Genomic DNA, 23,425 nt, shown 5'->3' on the forward strand with positions numbered 1-23,425 from the left:
TTAGGTGCTCTAAAAACACTTAGGTGCTCTAAAAACACTCAGGTGCTCTTAAAAACACTCAGGCGCTGTAAAAAACACTTAGGTGCTCTAAAAAACACTCAGGTGCTCTAAAAAACACTTAGGTGCTCTAAAAACACTCAGGTGCTCTAAAAAACACTTAGGTGCTCTAAAAAAACACTTAGGTGTTCTAAAAACACTCAGGTGCTCTAAAAAACACTTAGGTGCTCTAAAAACACTCAGGTGCTCTAAAAAACACTTAGGTGCTCTAAAAACACTCAGGTGCTCTAAAAAACACTTAGGTGCTCTAAAAAACACTCAGGTGCTCTAAAAAACACTTAGGTGCTCTAAAAAACACTCAGGTGCTCTAAAAAACACTTAGGTGCTCTAAAAAACACTTAGGTGCTCTAAAAAACACTCAGGTGCTCTAAAAAACACTTAGGTGCTCTAAAAAACACTCAGGTGCTCTAAAAAACACTCAGGTGCTCTAAAAAACACTTAGGTGCTCTAAAAAACACTCAGGCGCTGTAAAAAACACTTAGGTGCTCTAAAAACACTTAGGTGCTCTAAAAAAACACTTAGGTGTTCTAAAAACACTCAGGTGCTCTAAAAAACACTCAGGTGCTCTAAAAAACACTCAGGCGCTGTAAAAAAACACTTAGGTGCTCTAAAAAACACTCAGGTGCTCTAAAAAACACTCAGGCGCTGTAAAAAAACACTTAGGTGCTCTAAAAACACTCAGGTGCTCTAAAAAACACTTAGGCGCTGTAAAAAACACTCAGGTGCTCTAAAAACACTCAGGTGCTCTAAAAAACACTCAGGCGCTGTAAAAAAAACACTTAGGTGCTCTAAAAACACTCAGGTGCTCTAAAAACACTTAGGTGCTCTAAAAAACACTCAGGTGCTCTAAAAAACACTTAGGTGCTCTAAAAACACTCAGGTGCTCTAAAAAACACTCAGGCGCTGTAAAAAAACACTTAGGTGCTCTAAAAACACTTAGGTGCTCTAAAAAACACTCAGGCGCTGTAAAAAAACACTTAGGTGCTCTAAAAACACTCAGGTGCTCTAAAAACACTTAGGTGCTCTAAAAACACTCAGGTGCTCTAAAAACACTTAGGTGTTGTACAAAAAAGCACTCAGGCGCTGTAAAAAACACTTAGGTGCTCTAAAAAACACTCAGGTGCTCTAAAAAACACTCAGGTGCTCTAAAAACACTCAGGCGCTGTAAAAAACACTCAGGTGCTCTAAAAGCACGTAGGCGCTGTGTCTAAGTCTGTAGTAATCTGTACACTAACTCGCCCGTCTGGTAAAAACTTGTGTACTTTTTTAAAGAACAATGTGTTTGATGTCGCAGCATCACGACTGTCCATCCAGGAGACGACGCTGAGGATGAATCCTGCTAATTAGAGCTGAAAAGCTGTAACTGCAGTCAGCTCGTTACTGTTCAGCAATCTGAAACTACTCCAACACACACACACACACACACACACACACACACACACACACACACACACACACACACACACACACACACACACACACCAGTCCTCCTCATCATCATCAGCAGCACTAATTTCCTGTCTTGTTGGAGTCTGACTGCTGCCAAACAACAACAGGTGGAAAATGTGAAGTGTCAACAGCTGTGTGTGTGTGTGTGTGTGTCAGTGTGTGTGTGTGTGTGTGTGTGGTTGTGTCTATTTGTGTGTGTGTTTGTGTGTGTGTGTGTGTGTGTGTGTGTGTGTTTGATATGTGAAAGGATATAATCAGCAGGTTTGGATGCAGAAAACGCTGGTTTAAAAATATGTTTATGTTAATTACTCATTAAAGAGAGAGACATTGATTTTATTTTCAGAAGCAGGTGACAGATAAACAGCTGAGAGGCTGCAGGGTTTCAACAACATGGCTGCATATTTCATCAGCGTTTCTACTTCATACAGCAGCAGGATTGTGGTTTATAGAGTCTGCAGTGTGCTGTAAAGTACCAGAAGAAGAACTACTGACGTGTGAATTATTATTATTATTATTTTATTATTGTTTGTGAATTGTGATGGTGCATCTCAAGAGGTTTATCCTCAGACTAAAATTCAAATAAATAAATGAATAACATGTTTGTTATTGAGTTTTATGTGTGTTTTTACAGAGCCAGGCTAACTGGTTCCCCATGTTTCCAGTCTGTATGCTAAGCTAGGCTAACTACATCCTGTCTCCAGCTCAGGATTCAACACACAGACATCAGATAAGAATATACTTCCTGTTCGCATCTTCTATTTTCTATTGTCATGTGGAAAAACTCAAAAAGATTCAATAGTGACTGATTCATTTCTATTCAGTCTAATCATTTCAGATATATAATATTATTGATTAGTGATATTTATTTTATATCGACTATGAAGCTCAAAACTTCTCAGAGAAACACTGAAGAGAAGAATGAGGTCTGCTGTCGTCTCCTCTGTGAACCCTCCGGCTTCCAGCTGACCTCGGACCAGCCGGCGGTCTCGTCGGGTCGACCGCGGCTGAAGTTAATTGGCTGAAGTCTGAGCTGAAGAACCGCAGGACTCTAATTAATGCTGGAGTTCCTCCTGGAACCACACTGAGCCCTCTGTGAATCTTTGTTGTCCACATGCTGCAGGGTCAAGTGTCTCGTTTCTCCCACTTCATTATAATCCTGCTCTCAGATCCGTGTCATCATCTCATTATTAACACTTCCTCTACTGCTCTCTGCTCTTCATCCCGTCCTCTCTCTGTCACACGTTGTCTGTTTTCTCTCTTATAAGTGATATAAAAAGGATATTTATCACTTTCTCTCTCTTCCTTTGGGGTTTGATCGCTCGTTATTGATCCTGGATCCTTTTGAAGCCTTTATTAGTTATTGATCTGAAATGACCTTGGTTGACCTTCGAGATGTTATTGAAATGGAGGCGATCAGCTGATGTTTCACCACCATATTTACTCTTTATTGACATACATACACACATTTATTCTTCCTCTGCTGGTCCAGGTTTTCTTCATCGTTTCATCTCTTCTGTTCAATATTTACTTTATTTTATTATAATGTTTCTTGTTTCATTTTTTTTTCACGTCTTTTCAAACACATTTCTTCCTTCATGTATTTAAACCTAAATCTGGGATCTTTCTCCTTCATCTCTGCGATCTTTACTTTGTATTACTATAACGTTCTCTTCCTCCTCCTCCTCCTCCTCCTCCTCCTCCTCCTCCTCCCTCCACACTGCGACCTCCATCCCTCCCTCTCTGCAGTTGGGCGGCAATTTCATGTTCAAAGTCAAGGTCAGGAGGCGACGGGGCTGCCGGAGATGAACGGAAGAGCTGCTGGAGGGTTTGAACCTCCCAGAGAGAAGAAGAGGAGGAGGAGGAGGAGGAGGAGGAAGAGGAGGAGGAGGGGGAGGAGAAGGAGGAGGAGGAAGAGGAGGAGGGAGACAGAGGGATGTGGAAACAGAGAATCAGAAAATGATGTGTGTGTCTGTATTTAACCTCCTGATGCTCCTCTTCCTCAGCTGTGAATTAATTCAATAAGACTCGATATTTTCACTGTTGTGATGTGTTTCCTCCTGGAAATGTGTTTCTGTAAAGAAGCAGAGACAGGAGAAGAGAAAATATCAGTTCTGTTGAAGGGACAGAAGAGACGAGACGTGAGGAGGATTTTAATGTTGGAGGTTTGCTTTTATGTTTGAACCTGAAGCATCACAGTTAAACGGATATATGATGAAGGCTTTCACACTGATTCTACAGAACAGAAATGAATATTACTGAAAAAAAATCAAAACATTTGAATCAAACGAGTCTGCAGTCACACTAGTGTCTCTGCTGTAGCTACACTGCAGTGTTTGGAGCTAAATGCTAACATTAGCTAACATGCTGTTGTTGTTGTTTATGCTAATCCATCCAATAGTTGTTGAGATCACAATTCATCACAATTTATTGACATTAGATCAATGTGGAAATTGGGAATACTGCTTTTAACTGGGACATTATGGAATTTTCTACTGAAACATATCAGAGACCAACCCTGATCAATCGCTCCATTCATTGATTAGTTGTTTGGTCCATAAAATGTGGATCAATGTTTCCCAAGACGACGTCATCAAATGTCTCGTTTTGTCCACAACACAAAGATCTTCAGTTTACTGTCACAGAGACTAAAGAAACCAGAAAATATTCACATTTAAGAAGCTGAATCATCTTTTAAAGTGACTCAACGTGGCGTCCAGGTGACGTAAACGTCTCGCTGGAACTGAATGAATGAAGATGCTGTTTAAGTCTCTAAACATACGAGTGGAGTCATGTTCAGAATCCTTCGTCTTTATTCTGTTCAGGTTTCTTTCTTCCTCCTCGTCGAGCAGCGCTGAGGTCACAGTGAAGTGTACCGCGGGATAAATAAGAGAAAGATGACCTCCACACATCATCTCCAACTCCGAGGTCGAGACTAGTTTCTCTTTTACAACCAGCTGCTGCGTTCTCATCCTTCCTCCTCCTGCAGCTGAACGACGCTGCTCTTTTCACTCTGATAACAATCCTCAGTCTCACTTCTCCTTTCACCGCTTCTTCTTCTTCTTCTGCAGTCAGAGGAGACGACTTCACAACAAATAAACAACTTCACAACAGATAAACAACTTCACAACAAATAAACAACTTCACAACAAATAAACAACTTCACAACAGATAAACAACTTCACAACAAATAAACAACTTCACAACAAATAAACAACTTCACAACAGATAAACAACTTCACAACAAATAAACAACTTCACAACAAATAAACAACTTCACAACAGATAAACAACTTCACAACAAATAAACAACTTCACAACAAATAAACAACTTCACAACAGATAAACAACTTCACAACAAATAAACAACTTCACAACAAATAAACAACTTCACAACAGATAAACAACTTCACAACAAATAAACAACTTCACAACAAATAAACAACTTCACAACAGATAAACAACTTCACAACAAATAAACAACTTCACAACAAATAAACAACTCCACACCTCCAAACTGCAGCCAGTCTGACGTTATGTCCAGGTGATAGACCGGTCCCTCCCATCAGTCTCACATCAAAACGTTTCATAGCTACGTTGTTCTGCGTCCACGTCACAAATATTTTAAGACAGTTTCAGCATTAAAATGCATTTTGATGACATTTCTAGCAAGAAATGTGTATTTTATTTTCATAATCTTCATCCAGTGGATGTATATGATGCTTAGTTTGTCAGGTTTTTGGAGGCTTACTATCGTTGCTATGGTGGTCGCTATGGTGGTTGCTATGGACGCTGCTGTCGCTGAAACCATGTTAGTGGCATGTTGTTTGAATGATTGTCTGTGTCGTGTAGTTATCTGAGCTGTTGTGTTGTTTAGAGCCTCAGGGATGAAATGAATATGAAATCTAGAATTTGGAGCGTTGTGATTGGCTGACTGGAGGAAGTGCTCCCTCGCTGTCAGCGCGTTAAAGTTCTCTTATAATGACGTCGTCAACATTTCTCAACACAACTCAACAATACGAGAGGTTCATGTTAACGCCGTCAGTTTTAATTATTATTATTGTTGTCAGTTCTGGCTAGCAGAAGGTAAAGGAGGAGCAGTGCATTGTGGGTAACTTGTCTGCTGTCGGTGGACTTCAGATCGAAGAATTTAGAAGCTTCTTGAGCTTCAGACTCAGACGACAGAGATTCCAGAGTCAGCAAGAGCAGAGCAGAGGACTGAGAGCTGGAGCGAGGGTCAGAGGGTCGAGGGTCGGGGATCGGGGGTCGAGGGTTAGGGAGGAGCGAGAGGGAGAGGAGTGAAGCCTGATGAAGAGCAGGACAGACTGGAAGCTCTCCAAGAACAGAGAAGCACACACAGAGGCTGGTTTAGTTTAAATCATGGCTCAGTGGTTTATAAAGAACAATAACGACACACCGGACCCACATGATGATGTGGATTCATGTGGTTCCCTCAGCAACTTTCACAAGACCTGGACCTGGAGGAGTTCAGAGACCTGGACGGGGAACAAGAGAAGCTCAGTCCTGTAAAGACCTGTTTCTCCTCTCTGACAGTTGATTGGCTGTGATCATTAAAGGTGCAACACTGAAAAAAATAAGATAAGATTTTCTGTTCTGCAACTTCCAGTGTTTAATATTTGACTGCAGGTCGTATGTGTATATGTGTGACAGGTGTGTGTATAGTGTATATGTGACAGGTGTGTGTATAGTGTATATGTGACAGGTGTGTGTATAGTGTATATGTGTGACAGGTGTGTGTATAGTGTATATGTGACAGGTGTGTGTATAGTGTATATGTGACAGGTGTGTATATAGTGTATATGTGACAGGTGTGTGTATAGTGTATATGTGTGACAGGTGTGTGTATAGTGTATATGTGACAGGTGTGTGTATAGTGTATATGTGACAGGTGTGTATATAGTGTATATGTGTGACAGGTGTGTGTATAGTGTATATGTGACAGGTGTGTGTATAGTGTATATGTGACAGGTGTGTATATAGTGTATATGTGTGACAGGTGTGTGTATAGTGTATATGTGACAGGTGTGTATATAGTGTATATGTGTGACAGGTGTGTGTATAGTGTATATGTGACAGGTGTGTATATAGTGTATATATGTGACAGGTGTGTGTATAGTGTATATGTGACAGGTGTGTGTATAGTGTATATGTGTGACAGGTGTGTATATAGTGTATATGTGACAGGTGTGTATATAGTGTATATGTGTGACAGGTGTGTGTATAGTGTATATGTGACAGGTGTGTATATAGTGTATATATGTGACAGGTGTGTGTAGTGTATATGTGACAGGTGTGTGTATAGTGTATATGTGTGACAGGTGTGTATATAGTGTATATGTGACAGGTGTGTATATAGTGTATATGTGTGACAGGTGTGTGTATAGTGTATATGTGACAGGTGTGTATATAGTGTATATGTGTGACAGGTGTTTGTATAGTGTATATGTGACAGGTGTGTATATAGTGTATATGTGACAGGTGTGTGTATAGTGTATATGTGACAGGTGTGTGTATAGTGTATGTGTGACAGGTGTGTATATAGTGTATATGTGACAGGTGTGTATATAGTGTATATGTGACAGGTGTGTATATAGTGTATATGTGACAGGTGTGTATAGTGTATATGTGACAGGTGTGTATATAGTGTATATGTGTGACAGGTGTGTGTATAGTGTATATGTGACAGGTGTGTATATAGTGTATATGTGACATGTGTGTATATAGTGTATATGTGACAGGTGTGTGTATAGTGTATATGTGTGACAGGTGTGTGTATAGTGTATATGTGACAGGTGTGTATATAGTGTATATGTGACAGGTGTGTGTATAGTGTATATGTGACAGGTGTGTGTATAGTGTATGTGTGACAGGTGTGTATATAGTGTATATGTGACAGGTGTGTATATAGTGTATATGTGACAGGTGTGTATATAGTGTATATGTGACAGGTGTGTATAGTGTATATGTGACAGGTGTGTATATAGTTTATATGTGACAGGTGTGTGTATAGTGTATGTGTGACAGGTGTGTGTATAGTGTATATGTGACAGGTGTGTGTAAAGTGTATATGTGACAGGTGTGTGTATAGTGTATGTGTGACAGGTGTGTGTATAGTGTATGTGTGACAGGTGTGTATAGTGTATGTGTGACAGGTGTGTCTATAGTGTATATGTGACAGGTGTGTGTATAGTGTATATGTGACAGGTGTGTGTATAGTGTATATGTGACAGGTGTGTGTAAAGTGTATATGTGACAGGTGTGTGTAAAGTGTATATGTGACAGGTGTGTGTATAGTGTATGTGTGACAGGTGTGTGTATAGTGTATGTGTGACAGGTGTGTATAGTGTATGTGTGACAGGTGTGTCTATAGTGTATGTGTGACAGGTGTGTGTATAGTGTATATGTGACAGGTGTGTGTAAAGTGTATATGTGACAGGTGTGTGTATAGTGTATGTGTGACAGGTGTGTGTATAGTGTATGTGTGACAGGTGTGTATAGTGTATGTGTGACAGGTGTGTATAGTGTATATGTGACAGGTGTGTGTATAGTGTATATGTGACAGGTGTGTATAGTGTGTATGTGACAGGTGTGTGTATAGTGTATATGTGTGACAGGTGTGTGTATAGTGTATATGTGACAGGTGTGTATAGTGTGTATGTGACAGGTGTGTGTATAGTGTATATGTGTGACAGGTGTGTGTATAGTGTATATGTGACAGGTGTGTATATAGTGTATATATGTGACAGGTGTGTGTATAGTGTATATGTGACATGTGTGTGTATAGTGTATATGTGACAGGTGTGTATAGTGTGTATGTGACAGGTGTGTGTATAGTGCATATGTGACAGGTGTGTATATAGTGTATATGTGACAGGTGTGTGTATAGTGTATATGTGACAGGTGTGTATAGTGTATATGTGACAGGTGTGTATAGTGTATGTGTGACAGGTGTGTGTATAGTGTATATGTGACAGGTGTGTATAGTGTATATGTGACAGGTGTGTATAGTGTGTATGTGACAGGTGTGTGTATAGTGTATATGTGACAGGTGTGTATATAGTGTATATGTGACAGGTGTGTATATAGTGTATATGTGACATGTGTGTGTATAGTGTATGTGTGACAGGTGTGTGTATAGTGTATATGTGACAGGTGTGTGTATAGTGTGTATGTGACAGGTGTGTGTATAGTGTATATGTGTGACAGGTGTGTGTATAGTGTATATGTGACAGGTGTGTATAGTATATATGTGACATGTGTGTGTATAGTGTATATGTGACAGAAGTGTATAGTGTGTATGTGACAGGTGTGTGTATAGTGTATATGTGACAGGTGTGTATATAGTGTATATGTGACATGTGTGTGTATAGTGTATATGTGACAGGTGTGTGTATAGTGTATATGTGACAGGTGTGTGTATAGTGTATATGTGACAGGTGTGTATAGTGTATATGTGACAGGTGTGTATAGTGTATATGTGACAGGTGTGTGTATAGTGTATATGTGACAGGTGTGTATATAGTGTATATGTGACAGGTGTGTGTATAGTGTATATGTGACAGGTGTGTATAGTGTATATGTGACAGGTGTGTATAGTGTATGTGTGACAGGTGTGTGTATAGTGTATATGTGACAGGTGTGTATAGTGTATATGTGACAGGTGTGTATAGTGTGTATGTGACAGGTGTGTGTATAGTGTATATGTGTGACAGGTGTGTGTATAGTGTATATGTGACAGGTGTGTATAGTGTGTATGTGACAGGTGTGTGTATAGTGTATATGTGTGACAGGTGTGTGTATAGTGTATATGTGACAGGTGTGTATATAGTGTATATATGTGACATGTGTGTGTATAGTGTATATGTGACAGGTGTGTATATAGTGTATATGTGACATGTGTGTGTATAGTGTATATGTGACAGGTGTGTATAGTGTATATGTGACAGGTGTGTATAGTGTATATGTGACAGGTGTGTATATAGTGTATATGTGACATGTGTGTGTATAGTGTATATGTGACAGGTGTGTGTATAGTGTATATGTGACAGGTGTGTACAGTGTATATGTGACAGGTGTGTGTATAGTGTATATGTGACAGGTGTGTGTATAGTGTATATGTGACAGGTGTGTATAGTGTATATGTGACAGGTGTGTATAGTGTGTATGTGACAGGTGTGTGTATAGTGTATATGTGACAGGTGTGTGTATAGTGTATATGTGACAGGTGTGTGTATAGTGTGTATGTGACAGGTGTGTATATAGTGTATATGTGTGACAGGTGTGTGTATAGTGTATATGTGACAGGTGTGTGTATAGTGTATATGTGACAGGTGTGTATAGTGTGTATGTGACAGGTGTGTGTATAGTGTATATGTGTGACAGGTGTGTGTATAGTGTATATGTGACAGGTGTGTATATAGTGTATATATGTGACAGGTGTGTGTATAGTGTATATGTGACATGTGTGTGTATAGTGTATATGTGACAGGTGTGTGTATAGTGTATATGTGACAGGTGTGTATATAGTGTATATATGTGACAGGTGTGTGTATAGTGTATATGTGACATGTGTGTGTATAGTGTATATGTGACAGGTGTGTATAGTGTATATGTGACATGTGTGTGTATAGTGTATATGTGACAGGTGTGTATAGTGTATATGTGACAGGTGTGTGTATAGTGTATATGTGACAGGTGTGTATATAGTGTATATATGTGACAGGTGTGTGTATAGTGTATATGTGACATGTGTGTGTATAGTGTATATGTGACAGGTGTGTGTATAGTGTATATGTGACAGGTGTGTATATAGTGTATATATGTGACAGGTGTGTGTATAGTGTATATGTGACAGGTGTGTGTATAGTGTATATATGTATTATTTATCTTTTATCTTATTATCTTCTCTTATTTATCTGCTGTTCTTCTCATGTTGACCTGCTGTAACGAGTGTATTTGTCCTGTGGGGACTGTGATGACCCCTGGTGTCATTATTATTAACCTGTACGTATCTCTGCTCGTTCTGCAGGTGACTGATTAGTGTGACCTGCAGCACCTGAGGCGCCCAGCGTGTTTCCAGGTAATGAGTCCTGGCTGCAGTCTGATCGCTGTCTGCTCCTCCCTGCAGCCGCCGCTCGCTCTGCTGCGCTCCTGTTGTTTTAGTTAATGCTTTGTATGAAGATGAATAAGATAAAATAACCTAACAACACCCACACACACATGCTCATCACATATTTATGTGAATATTTAATTGGCACTTTAATTTGGTTTAATTAGATTTAATAGTAATAAGTAAAATAAATAATTAAAATTAATAAAAGTACTCTTTGTTTAATCTTTGCCCTCATTGAGTCTGGAGAACATTACAGTGAATACACTGAAGGCACAAACTGGCAAATCAGAGTTTGCACGCAGACGTTGAAATGTTCAAACTACCACGAGCACCGAGTCGATCAACTCACTGCGTCGGTTTGTGGTTGCCATGGTAACCATGTGGATTGTGTGTTAGACAGAAAATGATTCAGAGCTCAAACTCAGTTAAAGTTATTTGAACTGGTTGCTAGAAGGACTGTTACATTTGTTGTAACGTTAGCTAACGAAGCTAACCGCTAGCACCTAGCTGACCAACAGGAAACAGGCCGTCGCTCTTCATCCTCATCCTCTCCTTCAAACAACATGTAAACAACATGTTGGGGGGATTTAACTAGGAATCCAAATCTGGTGGCTTTAGATCTTCAATATTTGTCTTTTCATACTGTCGATCACAACATTTAGTTTAATTGCTGCTTTCTGCTGAAAGTTGGTTCAAGTCGTATCTGACAGAGTTCAAAGTGTCAAATTGTTCATGAAGGTGTCCCTCAAGGATCAGTATTTGGACTCCTGCTATTTACTCCGTATATACATAATATTTATTTGTCTATTCAGCTCTGTAATGTCAGTTTATATGCTGATGACACCATCTTGTCTGCATCTAAAATGATAATAAAATGAGCGATGACGTTCTGAAAGCAGTTTTTAAGATCAGAGGATCGTTTCCTTGGTGAATAAACTGATGCAGCAGCAGCCTCTTTGTTCTGAAGACGACCTGCTGATGTGACATCACATGGCGTCAGCAGAGTATCGACTCTCCGCCGCGCAACGCGAGCAGCGACAAACTCATCAGCAGCATTCAAATCACAGAGCAAACCTCAACACTTCCATCCCGGGTCTCATAAAGGATGTCTGATTAGCCGCTGCTCGCCAAAGCCGCAGCCAATGAGGCTCAGGTGTGCAGAGAGGAACCAGAAGCCTTTAATCTGCTGCTCTGATGAACAGACTCACAGCTTCACACGTTTCAGAAACAAAACTTTACGCAGAGAAACTCAGACTGTATCAGTGATCAGTAATAATCACGTTCTGTCCAGAGCAACATCCTTGTTTCTCCTTCGACTATAAACATGTTTTTTCTAATGTGACAGATGGAAACATGCTAACAACAACAGATGATGACAGAAACAAACACAAGTGTCAGGAGGCTGCTGTTCTCTCTCAGACACATTTAGTCAACTAGTCTCCATTAAAGTCATGTGAATCAGCTGTTAGCAGCTCCTGTCTGCAGTGTAACACGATGTACAGACAACTATCACTGATTACTGTCACTTAAAATGTTCTGCAGCCTCTTTTTCTCTGTTTCTAAAGAACACACTACAGCTGGTTGTCGTCCATGTTTGCTTTAGTACAAGAGCACACAATAACTGGCGTTCTCTCTGGACTTTCAGGGTCATGAACCTCCAGAACTCTGGTGGTTGTTAAGTGTGTTTAGTTTATTTACTCAGTTGTGCAGATTATCATCCTTCCTGTGTAATTTGGTGGAAACAGTCTTCATAATTATACAGTTTATAGGTTTCAGCTCATCTTCATGTTTGTTTACAGGACGAGTTCACAGTTTATCAAGTGTCTTAAACCAACGTTCAGGAGTTCAAATGAACATTAAAGCTGTGTTTCTTGCTGTAATCATTCCTCCTGTTCATACTGACCATTAGAAGATCCCTTCATAATGACCTTACAATGGAAGTGATGGAGGACAAAATCCACAGTCTGAAGCTAATATGAAGCTTCAGCGTCCAAATGAGTCAAATCAAGTAGATATCTTTCAACGTTACAGTCTTTTTAGTGCCAAAGTTCCTCTTTTTGTTACTATACTTCCACCTGCAGCTCAACAGGGAAACACTGTCCGAGGAAACACAAAGAGGGAATTTGATGCTAAAAAGACTGTAAATGTGTCAGATATCCACTTGATATGACTAACTCAGACTGATGAAGCTGAATAGAAGCTTCACACAGACTTTAAATGACTGTGTGGACACACTGTGGATTTTATCCTCCATCACTAACATTGAAAGCACATTTGAAGGATCTTTTAATATCCAGTATGAACAGGAGGAATGATTACAGACACCTGACTGCTGCTTTAACATTCACTTGAACAGAAACTTTGATATTTTGATTCAAACTCAAGTAAACCAAACAACCACAGTTACCATCTTTTCTTAGTTTAAATAAAGCACCATCTATTTCTTGACTGTTTTACATGAACAGGACAGACTGTTTTGTATTTTTTTTTACAGAAAATTACACAAATATCAAACTCTCAGTCTGCTTTAAAATCCATCCAGCATCTCAGGAAACAGCCGGCGTGACGAGCAGCTGGAATGAGATGCAGGGTCGATATTTTCAGGTGTTTACTCGACGTTGATGAAGCTGTAGGAGAGGAAACACTCGTCCTCTCCAACGCTGTCCTGATGTGAACCGCAGAGACAGAACGAGCGTTAATCCTGCTGGATAATTGTGTTTGTTCAGACCGACGTCTGGCAGACAGCCTTCAACCTGCAATTTAATCTGAGGACGGAGAGAACGAGCAGACAGAGAGATGAAGAGATGGAGAGACTTACAGTGTGTGTGCGACTGATTTAAATTCCCTGCATGTACAACACATTGAATTAGAAAATAATTTCACTGTAGAGGCAGAAATGTGAAGGTTAGAGAGCTGAGAGCAAGAAAAACAAACACAATATATCTGTCAGTTCAGCTGAACTCATGACTCATCACTTCCTGTAGTTACACAGAGAATCCTACTGCAGTAAAAGTACATAAGTATTATGAGCTTGATGTAGTTAAAGTATTGCAGTAAAAGTACATAAGTATTATGAGCTTGATGTAGTTAAAGTATTGCAGTAAAAGTACATAAGTATTATGAGCTTGATGTAGTTAAAGTATTGCAGTAAAAGTACATAAGTATTATGAGCTTGATGTAGTTAAAGTATTGCAGTAAAAGTAGTGGTTTGGTCCCTCTGACTGATATATTATTATATATGACATCATTAGATTATTAATAGTGAAGCATCAGTGTTAGAGCAGCATGTTACTGTTGTAGCTGCTGGAGGTGGAGCTAGTTTACACTACTTTATATACAGTTAGCTAGTTTAGTCCAGTGGTTCCCAACCTAGGGGTCGGGCCCCTCCAAAGGGTCAGCAGATAAATCTGAGGGGTGGTGAGATGATTAATGGGAGAGGAAAGAAGAAAAAACAAAGTTCTGATACACAAATCTGTTTTCAGTTTTTGGACTTTTTCTCTAATCTTTGATTTTTGCTGAAATATTGGATCATTTGAACATTTATTGAAATGAAAGCATGTGAGAAGTTTAGAGGGAAAAATCACTATTTGGTGGAGCTGTTAACAACTCATAGACATGTGAAATGTGACCCCGACTACACACTGCTTTTTGTAAGACGTCAAAAGACAAAAAGGTTGGAAACCACTGGTTTCATCTTTAACAATGTGTTGTATTTTAAAAGCTTGTTATATTATCCATTGTGTCAAATCTTCATCTGAAAAGTAACTAAAGATGTCAAATAAATGTAGTGGAGTAGAAAGTACAATATTTCCCTCTGAAATGTAGAAAGTAGCATCACATGGAAATACTCAAGTAACGTACAAGTACCTCAACATTGTACTGTTACTCTCAGACCAGTGGGACCAGTATGAACACAACAAAAACAAAAAGGAGTTTCAGTTTAAGGAACTTCTCTTACAGATGTTGAACTGTTGGTCGACCTCCCAGAGATCGAGGAGTTCCATCTCTGCAGGTGAATCTGATGAAGACGAGCAGCTGATCTGTTGACCCCATAAATCAGTGCGAGGTCGGCAGGGTGACGGAGGGGAATCGATCCGTCTCTTCGCTGTGGAAGTGAAACTCTACGACGGTGAGGTGAGAGAAGTGAAAGCTGCTGCAGACAGAAGGAGACGCATCGATACGAAGGACGAAGGACGATGAGACCTTTACAGGAGGTTCACTGGAGATACGAAGGTTGATGAAGGTCCTGAACTGACTCTGAAAATATTTTAATTAGTCAATTAACCAATTAATTATACAAAAATTGATCTTATACTCAAAGAATAACTAATTAGTTAATCAATAAAAACATAATTGAGCCGTTATTGAAAGTTAACAGACAAAGCAGAGCAGCAGGTGTCTCATCATGAAGACAAACAGGAAGAATTTAATCATCTTCAACAGGTTTTATTGTATTAAATATTACAACTCATGAACTCTGGAGATTTATGTTACAAATATCTTTGATTTCCAAAACTGTGTTTATGTTTTAGACAAAGATTAAATGTCTAATTCAGTCTATAAACTGTTTTTATCAGCCATGAACTGAAGTCAGTGGATGCTGTTTGTTCTTCAGCTTTGACTCGTCACTGTTGAACTTCCGTCTCATGTTGCTGAAGCCTCCTGAAGCCGAGGAAGAGGAAGAGGAAGAGGAAGAGGAAGAGAAGAAGAAGAAGAGCGACGTCCTGCTGAAGTGTTGGTGACTCGTTCTCTCCTTCATGAGGTTTAAAAGACAAAACACACAAACTTTACGTTATATCAACGTTATTACCTGGTTCTGTTAATGTTATCAATGATGTCTGTTAGCTTAGCATTAGCTTAGCATTAATGTATGTTTCTAACTTGGTTTCTATGGATGTTGGTTGTGATCCTGCTTGATGCTCACGTCTACTACTATTATTATTAGTCGTATTTCTATTATTGTTGTTGTTGTTGTTATTGTTGTTGTTGTTGTGCTTCTCTGTGGAGGAACGTTGGGTTTCTGTAAATTAAAGACTGAACTTCTGCTGGGATTTGATGCTTTATAAATAAAACTGACTTGATCTACCTGTAAACTGTCACAGTCACTTCCTGAGGACATCTTCATCAATAAACCTCCATAAATCCACCAGAGAAGAAGAGAGGCTCACTTCCTCCTCTACTGAAAATTACTTTCTAGTTTTATCGGGTTTATCGTGGATAATTCCTGAACTACTGTGTTTCATGTTGTTCGTACAGTTGTGTTTGGAGGTTTGGGGTCAGGATCTGACAGGAAGTAATGTCCTGTGTTTTGCTGCAGCTCAGCTGTTCCACACATCCAGGTTTATCTGGTGGAACTTGTTACTGTACAGACGCATCCTGAACTCCTTCAGCGCTCTTATTTTATTAATAAATCCCCACATGTCTGACGGTAGATTTCCCTTTAATATAATTCAATATCATTCAATATCATTCAAGCCTCATAAGCTTGAAGATCTGGAGAGAAAGAGAGATTTCACTGCAACCAATACCAAAGCATTAGAGACCAATATTTTGAAAAAATAATAAAAATATTCCCAGAATTCCTGTGAGTAAGTAACTGGGAGAGACTTCCAGTCCTGCTGGGAGAGAGAGAGGACTGCTGCAGCTCCACAGCTCTGTTAGACCCACACGGATAATAATTCATGTTTATTCATCAATAATTCATTTGTTGTATGTTTATATCTTATGTTACTCTTACCTTCCATAGCCCCCATTAATCTCTCTTATTGTTTTTTATATTTTGTTTATTGTTAATTTATTTATTTGTTTGCTATGATTGTATAGTTTGTGTAAATATGCTTAAGCAATGTTGTATTATATGCAGCCGAGAGAGAGAGAGAGAGAGAGAGAGAGACAGAGAGACAGAGACAGAGAGAGAGAGAGAGAGTACAGTTATCATCAACGATCTGAAGACATTAATAATTAATAACTTCTCTCTAACTGTGTGTTATAATCAGCGCTGTTCTTTGTGAATTAAACTGTTTTTGCAACGAGGTTTATCTGCATAGAAATAACGTTTGAATATTACTGAAACTACAGACATGCAGATGCATCATGACGCTGTTTGCTTGGCAGCGCAGTTTGAGGATGATTTCTGACTTAAATGTTTTCTTTTTGTCTCATTTGTGCAACAACCACACACTGCCGGTCTGTCACATGACCTTCCTGCTGCTGGTCTGTCACATGACCTTCCTGCTGCTGCCGGTCTGTCACATGACCTTCCTGCTGCTGCCGGTCTGTCACATGACCTTCCTGCTGCTGCCGGTCTGTCACATGACCTTCCTGCTGCTGCTGGTCTATCACATGACCTTCCTGCTGCTGGTCTGTCACATGACCTTCCTGCTGCTGGTCTGTCACATGACCTTCCTGCTGCTGCTGGTCTGTCACATGACCTTCCTGCTGCTGCCGGTCTGTCACATGACCTTCCTGCTGCTGGTCTGTCACATGACCTTCCTGCTGCTGCCGGTCTGTCACATGACCTTCCTGCTGCCGGTCTGTCACATGACCTTCCTGCTGCTGGTCTGTCACATGACCTTCCTGCTGCTGGTCTGTCACATGACCTTCCTGCTGCTGCTGGTCTATCACATGACCTTCCTGCTGCCGGTCTGTCACATGACCTTCCTGCTGCTGCTGGTCTGTCACATGACCTTCCTGCTGCTGCTGGTCTATCACATGACCTTCCTGCTGCTGGTCTGTCACATGACCTTCCTGCTGCTGCTGGTCTGTCACATGACCTTCCTGCTGCTGCCGGTCTGTCACATGACCTTCCTGCTGCTGCCGGTCTGTCACATGACCTTCCTGCTGCTGGTCTGTCACATGACCTTCCTGCTGCTGCCGGTCTGTCACATGACCTTCCTGCTGCCGGTCTGTCACATGACCTTCCTGCTGCCGGTCTGTCACATGACCTTCCTGCTGCTGCTGGTCTGTCACATGACCTTCCTGCTGCTGCTGGTCTGTCACATGACCTTCCTGCTGCCGGTCTGTCACATGACCTTCCTGCTGCTGGTCTGTCACATGACCTTCCTGCTGCTGCTGGTCTGTCACATGACCTTCCTGCTGCTGCTGGTCTGTCACATGACCTTCCTGCTGCTGCTGGTCTGTCACATGACCTTCCTGCTGCCGGTCTGTCACATGACCTTCCTGCTGCTGCTGGTCTGTCACATGACCTTCCTGCTGCTGCTGGTCTGTCACATGACCTTCCTGCTGCTGCTGGTCTGTCACATGACCTTCCTGCTGCTGCTGGTCTATCACATGACCTTCCTGCTGCTGCTGGTCTGTCACATGACCTTCCTGCTGCTGCTGGTCTGTCACATGACCTTCCTGCTGCCGGTCTGTCACATGACCTTCCTGCTGCTGCTGGTCTGTCACATGACCTTCCTGCTGCCGGTCTGTCACATGACCTTCCTGCTGCTGGTCTGTCACATGACCTTCCTGCTGCTAGTCTGTCACATGACCTTCCTGCTGCTGGTCTGTCACATGACCTTCCTGCTGCTAGTCTGTCACATGACCTTCCTGCTGCTAGTCTGTCACATGACCTTCCTGCTGCTGCCGGTCTGTCACATGACCTTCCTGCTGCTGGTCTGTCACATGACCTTCCTGCTGCCGGTCTGTCACATGACCTTCCTGCTGCTAGTCTGTCACATGACCGTCCTGCTGCCGGTCTGTCACATGACCTTCCTGCTGCTGGTCTGTCACATGACCTTCCTGCTGCTGGTCTGTCACATGACCTTCCTGCTGCTGCCGGTCTGTCACATGACCTTCCTGCTGCTAGTCTGTCACATGACCTTCCTGCTGCTGCCGGTCTGTCACATGACCTTCCTGCTGCTGCCGGTCTGTCACATGACCTTCCTGCTGCTGCTGGTCTGTCACATGACCTTCCTGCTGCTAGTCTGTCACATGACCTTCCTGCTGCTAGTCTGTCACATGACCTTCCTGCTGCTAGTCTGTCACAGGACCTTCCTGCTGCTGCCGGTCTGTCACATGACCTTCCTGCTGCTGCCGGTCTGTCACATGACCTTCCTGCTGCTGGTCTGTCACATGACCTTCCTGCTGCTGCCGGTCTGTCACATGACCTTCCTGCTGCTGCCGGTCTGTCACATGACCTTCCTGCTGCTGCCGGTCTGTCACATGACCTTCCTGCTGCTGGTCTGTCACATGACCTTCCTGCTGCTGGTCTGTCACATGACCTTCCTGCTGCTGGTCTGTCACATGACCTTCCTGCTGCTGCTGGTCTGTCACATGACCTTCCTGCTGCTGGTCTGTCACATGACCTTCCTGCTGCTGCTGGTCTGTCACATGACCTTCCTGCTGCTGCCGGTCTGTCACATGACCTTCCTGCTGCTGCCGGTCTGTCACATGACCTTCCTGCTGCCGGTCTGTCACATGACCTTCCTGCTGCAGTTAATTTTGTGCCTAATTAAACACCTGAACTCACTGTTAACATGACGCTCTCTCTCTCTCTCTCTCTCTCTCTCTCTCTCTCACTTTCTTCATCTCATCTTCATTCTTCTCCCTCTGGAGGTTGGAGGACGCAGCCAATGAGAGACATTTATTCTCCCTTAGTGTGTGCGTGTGTGTGTGTGCGTGTGTGTGTGTGTGTGTGTGTGTGTGTGTGTGTGTGTGGGTTGACTGATCTTAATAACTTCAACCTTATCAAACACACAGCAGTGTGTGTGTGTGTGGATACACATCATTTGTCTACTCTGTAGAGTTTTCTGTTCTTTTGGGGACGCTGTCACACACACACACACACGTCACACACACACCTGTCCCTGCCTGTGTGGATGTTTTGTGACCTCTGCAGGCTGAGAAAACAGCCACAAACTGTCTCGTCTAATCTCCAACAATTCAATAAGCAGATCAATAGAAAGTGAATTTTTTGTGAATTGCAACGCAGAGATTTTGGCGGTTAGACTCCGTCGATGTCGGCCATCTTTATAAGTGTGGGCCCTTATGAAGGCAGGAGCCAGGTAGGATCCCTGGAGTCTAGACGCTGACGGTTGGACCTTTAGTCAGGGGTCTCTGGACAACATGGAGGTGAAGGTGGTGATGAGGAGGAGAAGGGTCCAGTGAAGAACTGAGTATTTACAGAGCAGCATTAAGAGTCTGATTGGATAGAGGAACGAAGATCGTTGGTCAGGTGTGCTGACATCATAGTTGAGATTTAAGGGTTTTTACAGCGTGTTATTATATATTATTGAAATAATGATATTTAGAGGCAGAGTGTGAGGATGCAGATCTTCTCTAAAGCCTCATCACGACTGGTGCAGGCAGGGTAACAGGAACACGGATGACTGATGCAGTTCAATGATTTCATGACAAACTTGAGATAAAAAGGCCGACGGAGCAGTGAGACAGGAAACAGTCCAAAAACAAGCAAAGGTATCCAGACAAGAATCCAAAGTCCAATATTTAGGCAGAAGGTAAAAAACAGGCAGGATGTAGACAGCTAAACGGATAACCTGCTGCAACAACCCAACAACCCCGGACAACGAAGGCCAGGAAGGAGGAGAAACAAGAACCAGACGATGTCTGAGCGGTGGAACCTGAGCCACAAGCAACCGAAAGAATAGAAGTGAGATATGAAGTTGCTGACCACAACCTGTGATGGTCCAGTGAGATGTTCTTGGTTCCCATGACTACGGACATCACTCACAAACAGGCCAACAAGAAGGATTTGAATGACAGACACACAGAAATCCTTCTGGCCAAAACATTCAAGGTGTTTCTGCACAAAAGACGGAAATGATGGCAGCCGAAAAGAAACCTTGATATTAGGGATGCACGATATTGGATTTTTTGCCGATATGCCGATATGCCGATATTTCCAACTCATTGTGGCAGATTGCCGATGCCGATATATGCACATATTATTTCCAGCTGGCTGAGGAGACTATTATACATGCAGCATAGATTGTACTAAGTATGATCAAGAAAGACAATATATGAAGGAAGAACTGAGGAAGACTGGAGTTCAGGAGCTCAGCATTAAACCTTTAATGAACCTGCCAAGTGGGAGCAGCAGTAGAGTTTTCACTGAGTTTATTAGACAGACAGGATTAATGTGCAGGATTTAATCTCTGGTCCACACTCCGGAGCAGAAGGTGGCGGTAATGCACCTGATACGCTGGTTGACAACCGCCGTTATAAACCAAAAAGATTTTTTTCCAAACAGAGTGGTACATCCTGTCAGCCGAAGTGTTTCCTATCTGTGCAGCCGAACTTAGCAGCTCCTTGATGGACTGTTTCACCCTGACGGTCCCGGTGTTTCCTCCGCTGGCTGCACTTCACTCAGCCGCCCATCAGACCCGCTACATTAGCTGAGAGGCTAGCGGAGCATTAGCCGCAGTATGGCCGGGGGGAAGCACAGCCAGCTAGCCTCTGCTAGCCTCCTAGCTAACGTTAGCCTCGGCTGTCCATGTGGATCCAACCGGGTGGGAGTTCACAAAAAACTAAAAACACACATCTCGTATTTGCTCATAATAATTTGTATTGTTATATATGTACAAGGTCAAATAAATGTTCTGGTGTTTAAACTGAAAGAAATCTGTTGTTTCTTTTCTATTAGTTTCTGGCCCTACGAGACCAAATACATTCATTTGATTCAATATTTAATTTGAACGAACCTCAGTCAGTTCTCTGTCTGCATAACAAGTTCAACAATATACTTTAATTTAAAGTTAATAACTTAATTTAATAACTCCTGAACACTAAGTGATACAGACTTAAATAAACTAGCAGAGGTTTTCCTACATGCTGGTCTGGTTGCTACAACTGTCTGTTTCTGAGATATGAAACATGTTTAAACTTACAGTTTTCTACAGTTTTTACGATGTGAATCTGTGGCAGCTGCATCAAAGGAAAACATCACGAGTCATTTACTGTGAACATGCAGATGTTGGTACGACCTTCCGTTCCTGCGTCTCCGTTAAACATTACGTAAATTTATCATTTCAGAAAGTGTTCAGCGTGTTTCAGGACACTCTGGGTAAACTGGATAATATAAAGATCTAAAGATAAAAAGTTGTGTCTAATTATAATTAGACTTTGTTCTGGAAATATTAATAAAGTCTGATTATTACAACAACATTAATTATTACAATAATTAATATTTCAAGAGTAAAGTCGACATGTATGACAAAAGAGTTGCAGTATTTTGGGAAAAAGAGATTTTAATACTGTGGTAGTAAACAGCAGCTGGTGCGTTCAAAGACAGTCTGACATCTGAGATTTACGGTCAGCTGCAACATTTAGAAACATGTTTTCAGTCTGTCAGCTGAGTAACGAGCAGACGAGCTCGCTGACTGTTTCTGTCTTTGATAAACTCACTTCACACAGAATATTGGGATGTTTTTTTATTAGCGTGTGTGAAGCTGAACCTGCGCTGACAGTCGACCGTATGAAGCTGCGTCTCAGCTTTGATGTTTCTGCTGCTGCTTTAAACTCGACTCTTCGGCTGCGTTTAAGATGAAAAAGAAACGATTTAAAAGTTGTGGGAGGACGATCAGAGCGAGCTGCTGCTGCTCAGACAGGAAGCAGGAAACACACAGAGGAAGATCTCAGACACACGTTTGTCCATGAAAATAACATCCTGTTATAGATGATGAGCCGCCCAGACCTCATCAATCAATCAGGTGCACCTGGTCAGGGAGGACGTGGTTCAATGCTCCAGGATCCGCATGCAGAGAGAAGCTTCCTGTTTGTGGACTGTTGGTCCTGCTGGTCCTTCTGGTCCTACTGGTCCCTCTGGCCCCGCTGGTCCCACTGGTCCCTCTGGTCCCGCTGGTCCTTCTGATCCCACTGGTCCCACTGGTCCCTCTGGTCCCTCTGGTCCCTCTGGTCCCCCTGGTCCTTCTGGTCCGTCTGGTCCTTCTGGTCCTTCTCATCCCGCTGGTCCCACTGCTCCGCTGGTCCCGCTGGTCCTTCTGGTCCCACTGGTCCTTCTGGTCCTTCTGGTCCTTCTGGTCCTTCTGATCCCGCTGGTCCCACTGTTCCGCTGGTCCTTCTGGTCCCTCTGGTCCCACTGGTCCCACTGGTCCCTCTGGTCCCGCTGGTCCTTCTGATCCCACTGGTCCCGCTGGTCCCGCTGGTCCCGCTGGTCCCTCTGGTCCCACTGGTCCCACTGGTCCCTCTGGTCCCGCTGGTCCTTCTGATCCCACTGGTCCCACTGGTCCCTCTGGTCCCTCTGGTCCCGCTGGTCCTTCTGGTCCCACTGGTCCCACTGGTCCCTCTGGTCCCGCTGGTCCCGCTGGTCCCTCTGATCCCACTGGTCCCACTGGTCCCTCTGGTCCCGCTGGTCCCGCTGGTCCTTCTGGTCCCACTGGTCCCACTGGTCCCTCTGGTCCCGCTGGTCCTTCTGATCCCACTGGTCCCACTGGTCCCACTGGTCCCTCTGGTCCCTCTGGTCCCGCTGGTCCTTCTGGTCCTTCTGATCCCGCTGGTCCCTCTGGTCCCGCTGGTCCTTCTGGTCCCACTGGTCCCACTGGTCCCTCTGGTCCCGCTGGTCCCACTAGTCCTTCTGGTCCCACTGGTCCCACTGGTCCTTCTGGTCCTTCTGGTCCTTCTGATCCTGCTGGTCCTGCTAGTCCCTCTAGTCCTGCTGGTCCTGCTGGTCCTTCTGGTTGTTTCTGTGTTGTGATTGTTTATAGTGTTTATTTAGCGTCTTGGTTTGTATGTTTTTGTTAATAAATCTCATAGTTTGGGTATTTTAAAAGGTAAACGGTGGAGTGTTGTTTCCCCCAGAGAGCCGAC

The 23,425-nt window shown here is 42.5% G+C and overlaps 1 protein-coding gene across 1 annotated transcript; it reads right to left on the reverse strand.

Annotated features, from left to right (window-relative positions):
- Positions 1–15,109: 15,109 nt before the first annotated feature.
- LOC121913388 (collagen alpha-2(I) chain-like) lies at positions 15,110–23,307 on the reverse strand (the record flags this gene model as incomplete). The annotated part of the gene is made up of 2 exons (XM_042436096.1): positions 15,110–15,389; positions 21,487–23,307. A coding segment is annotated over one exon (1,011 nt), but the record flags the coding sequence as incomplete, so codon positions are not given.
- Positions 23,308–23,425: the final 118 nt, after the last annotated feature.

This window comes from Thunnus maccoyii, chromosome 15 (assembly GCF_910596095.1).
Source record: "Thunnus maccoyii chromosome 15, fThuMac1.1, whole genome shotgun sequence".
NCBI lineage: Eukaryota > Metazoa > Chordata > Actinopteri > Scombriformes > Scombridae > Thunnus > Thunnus maccoyii.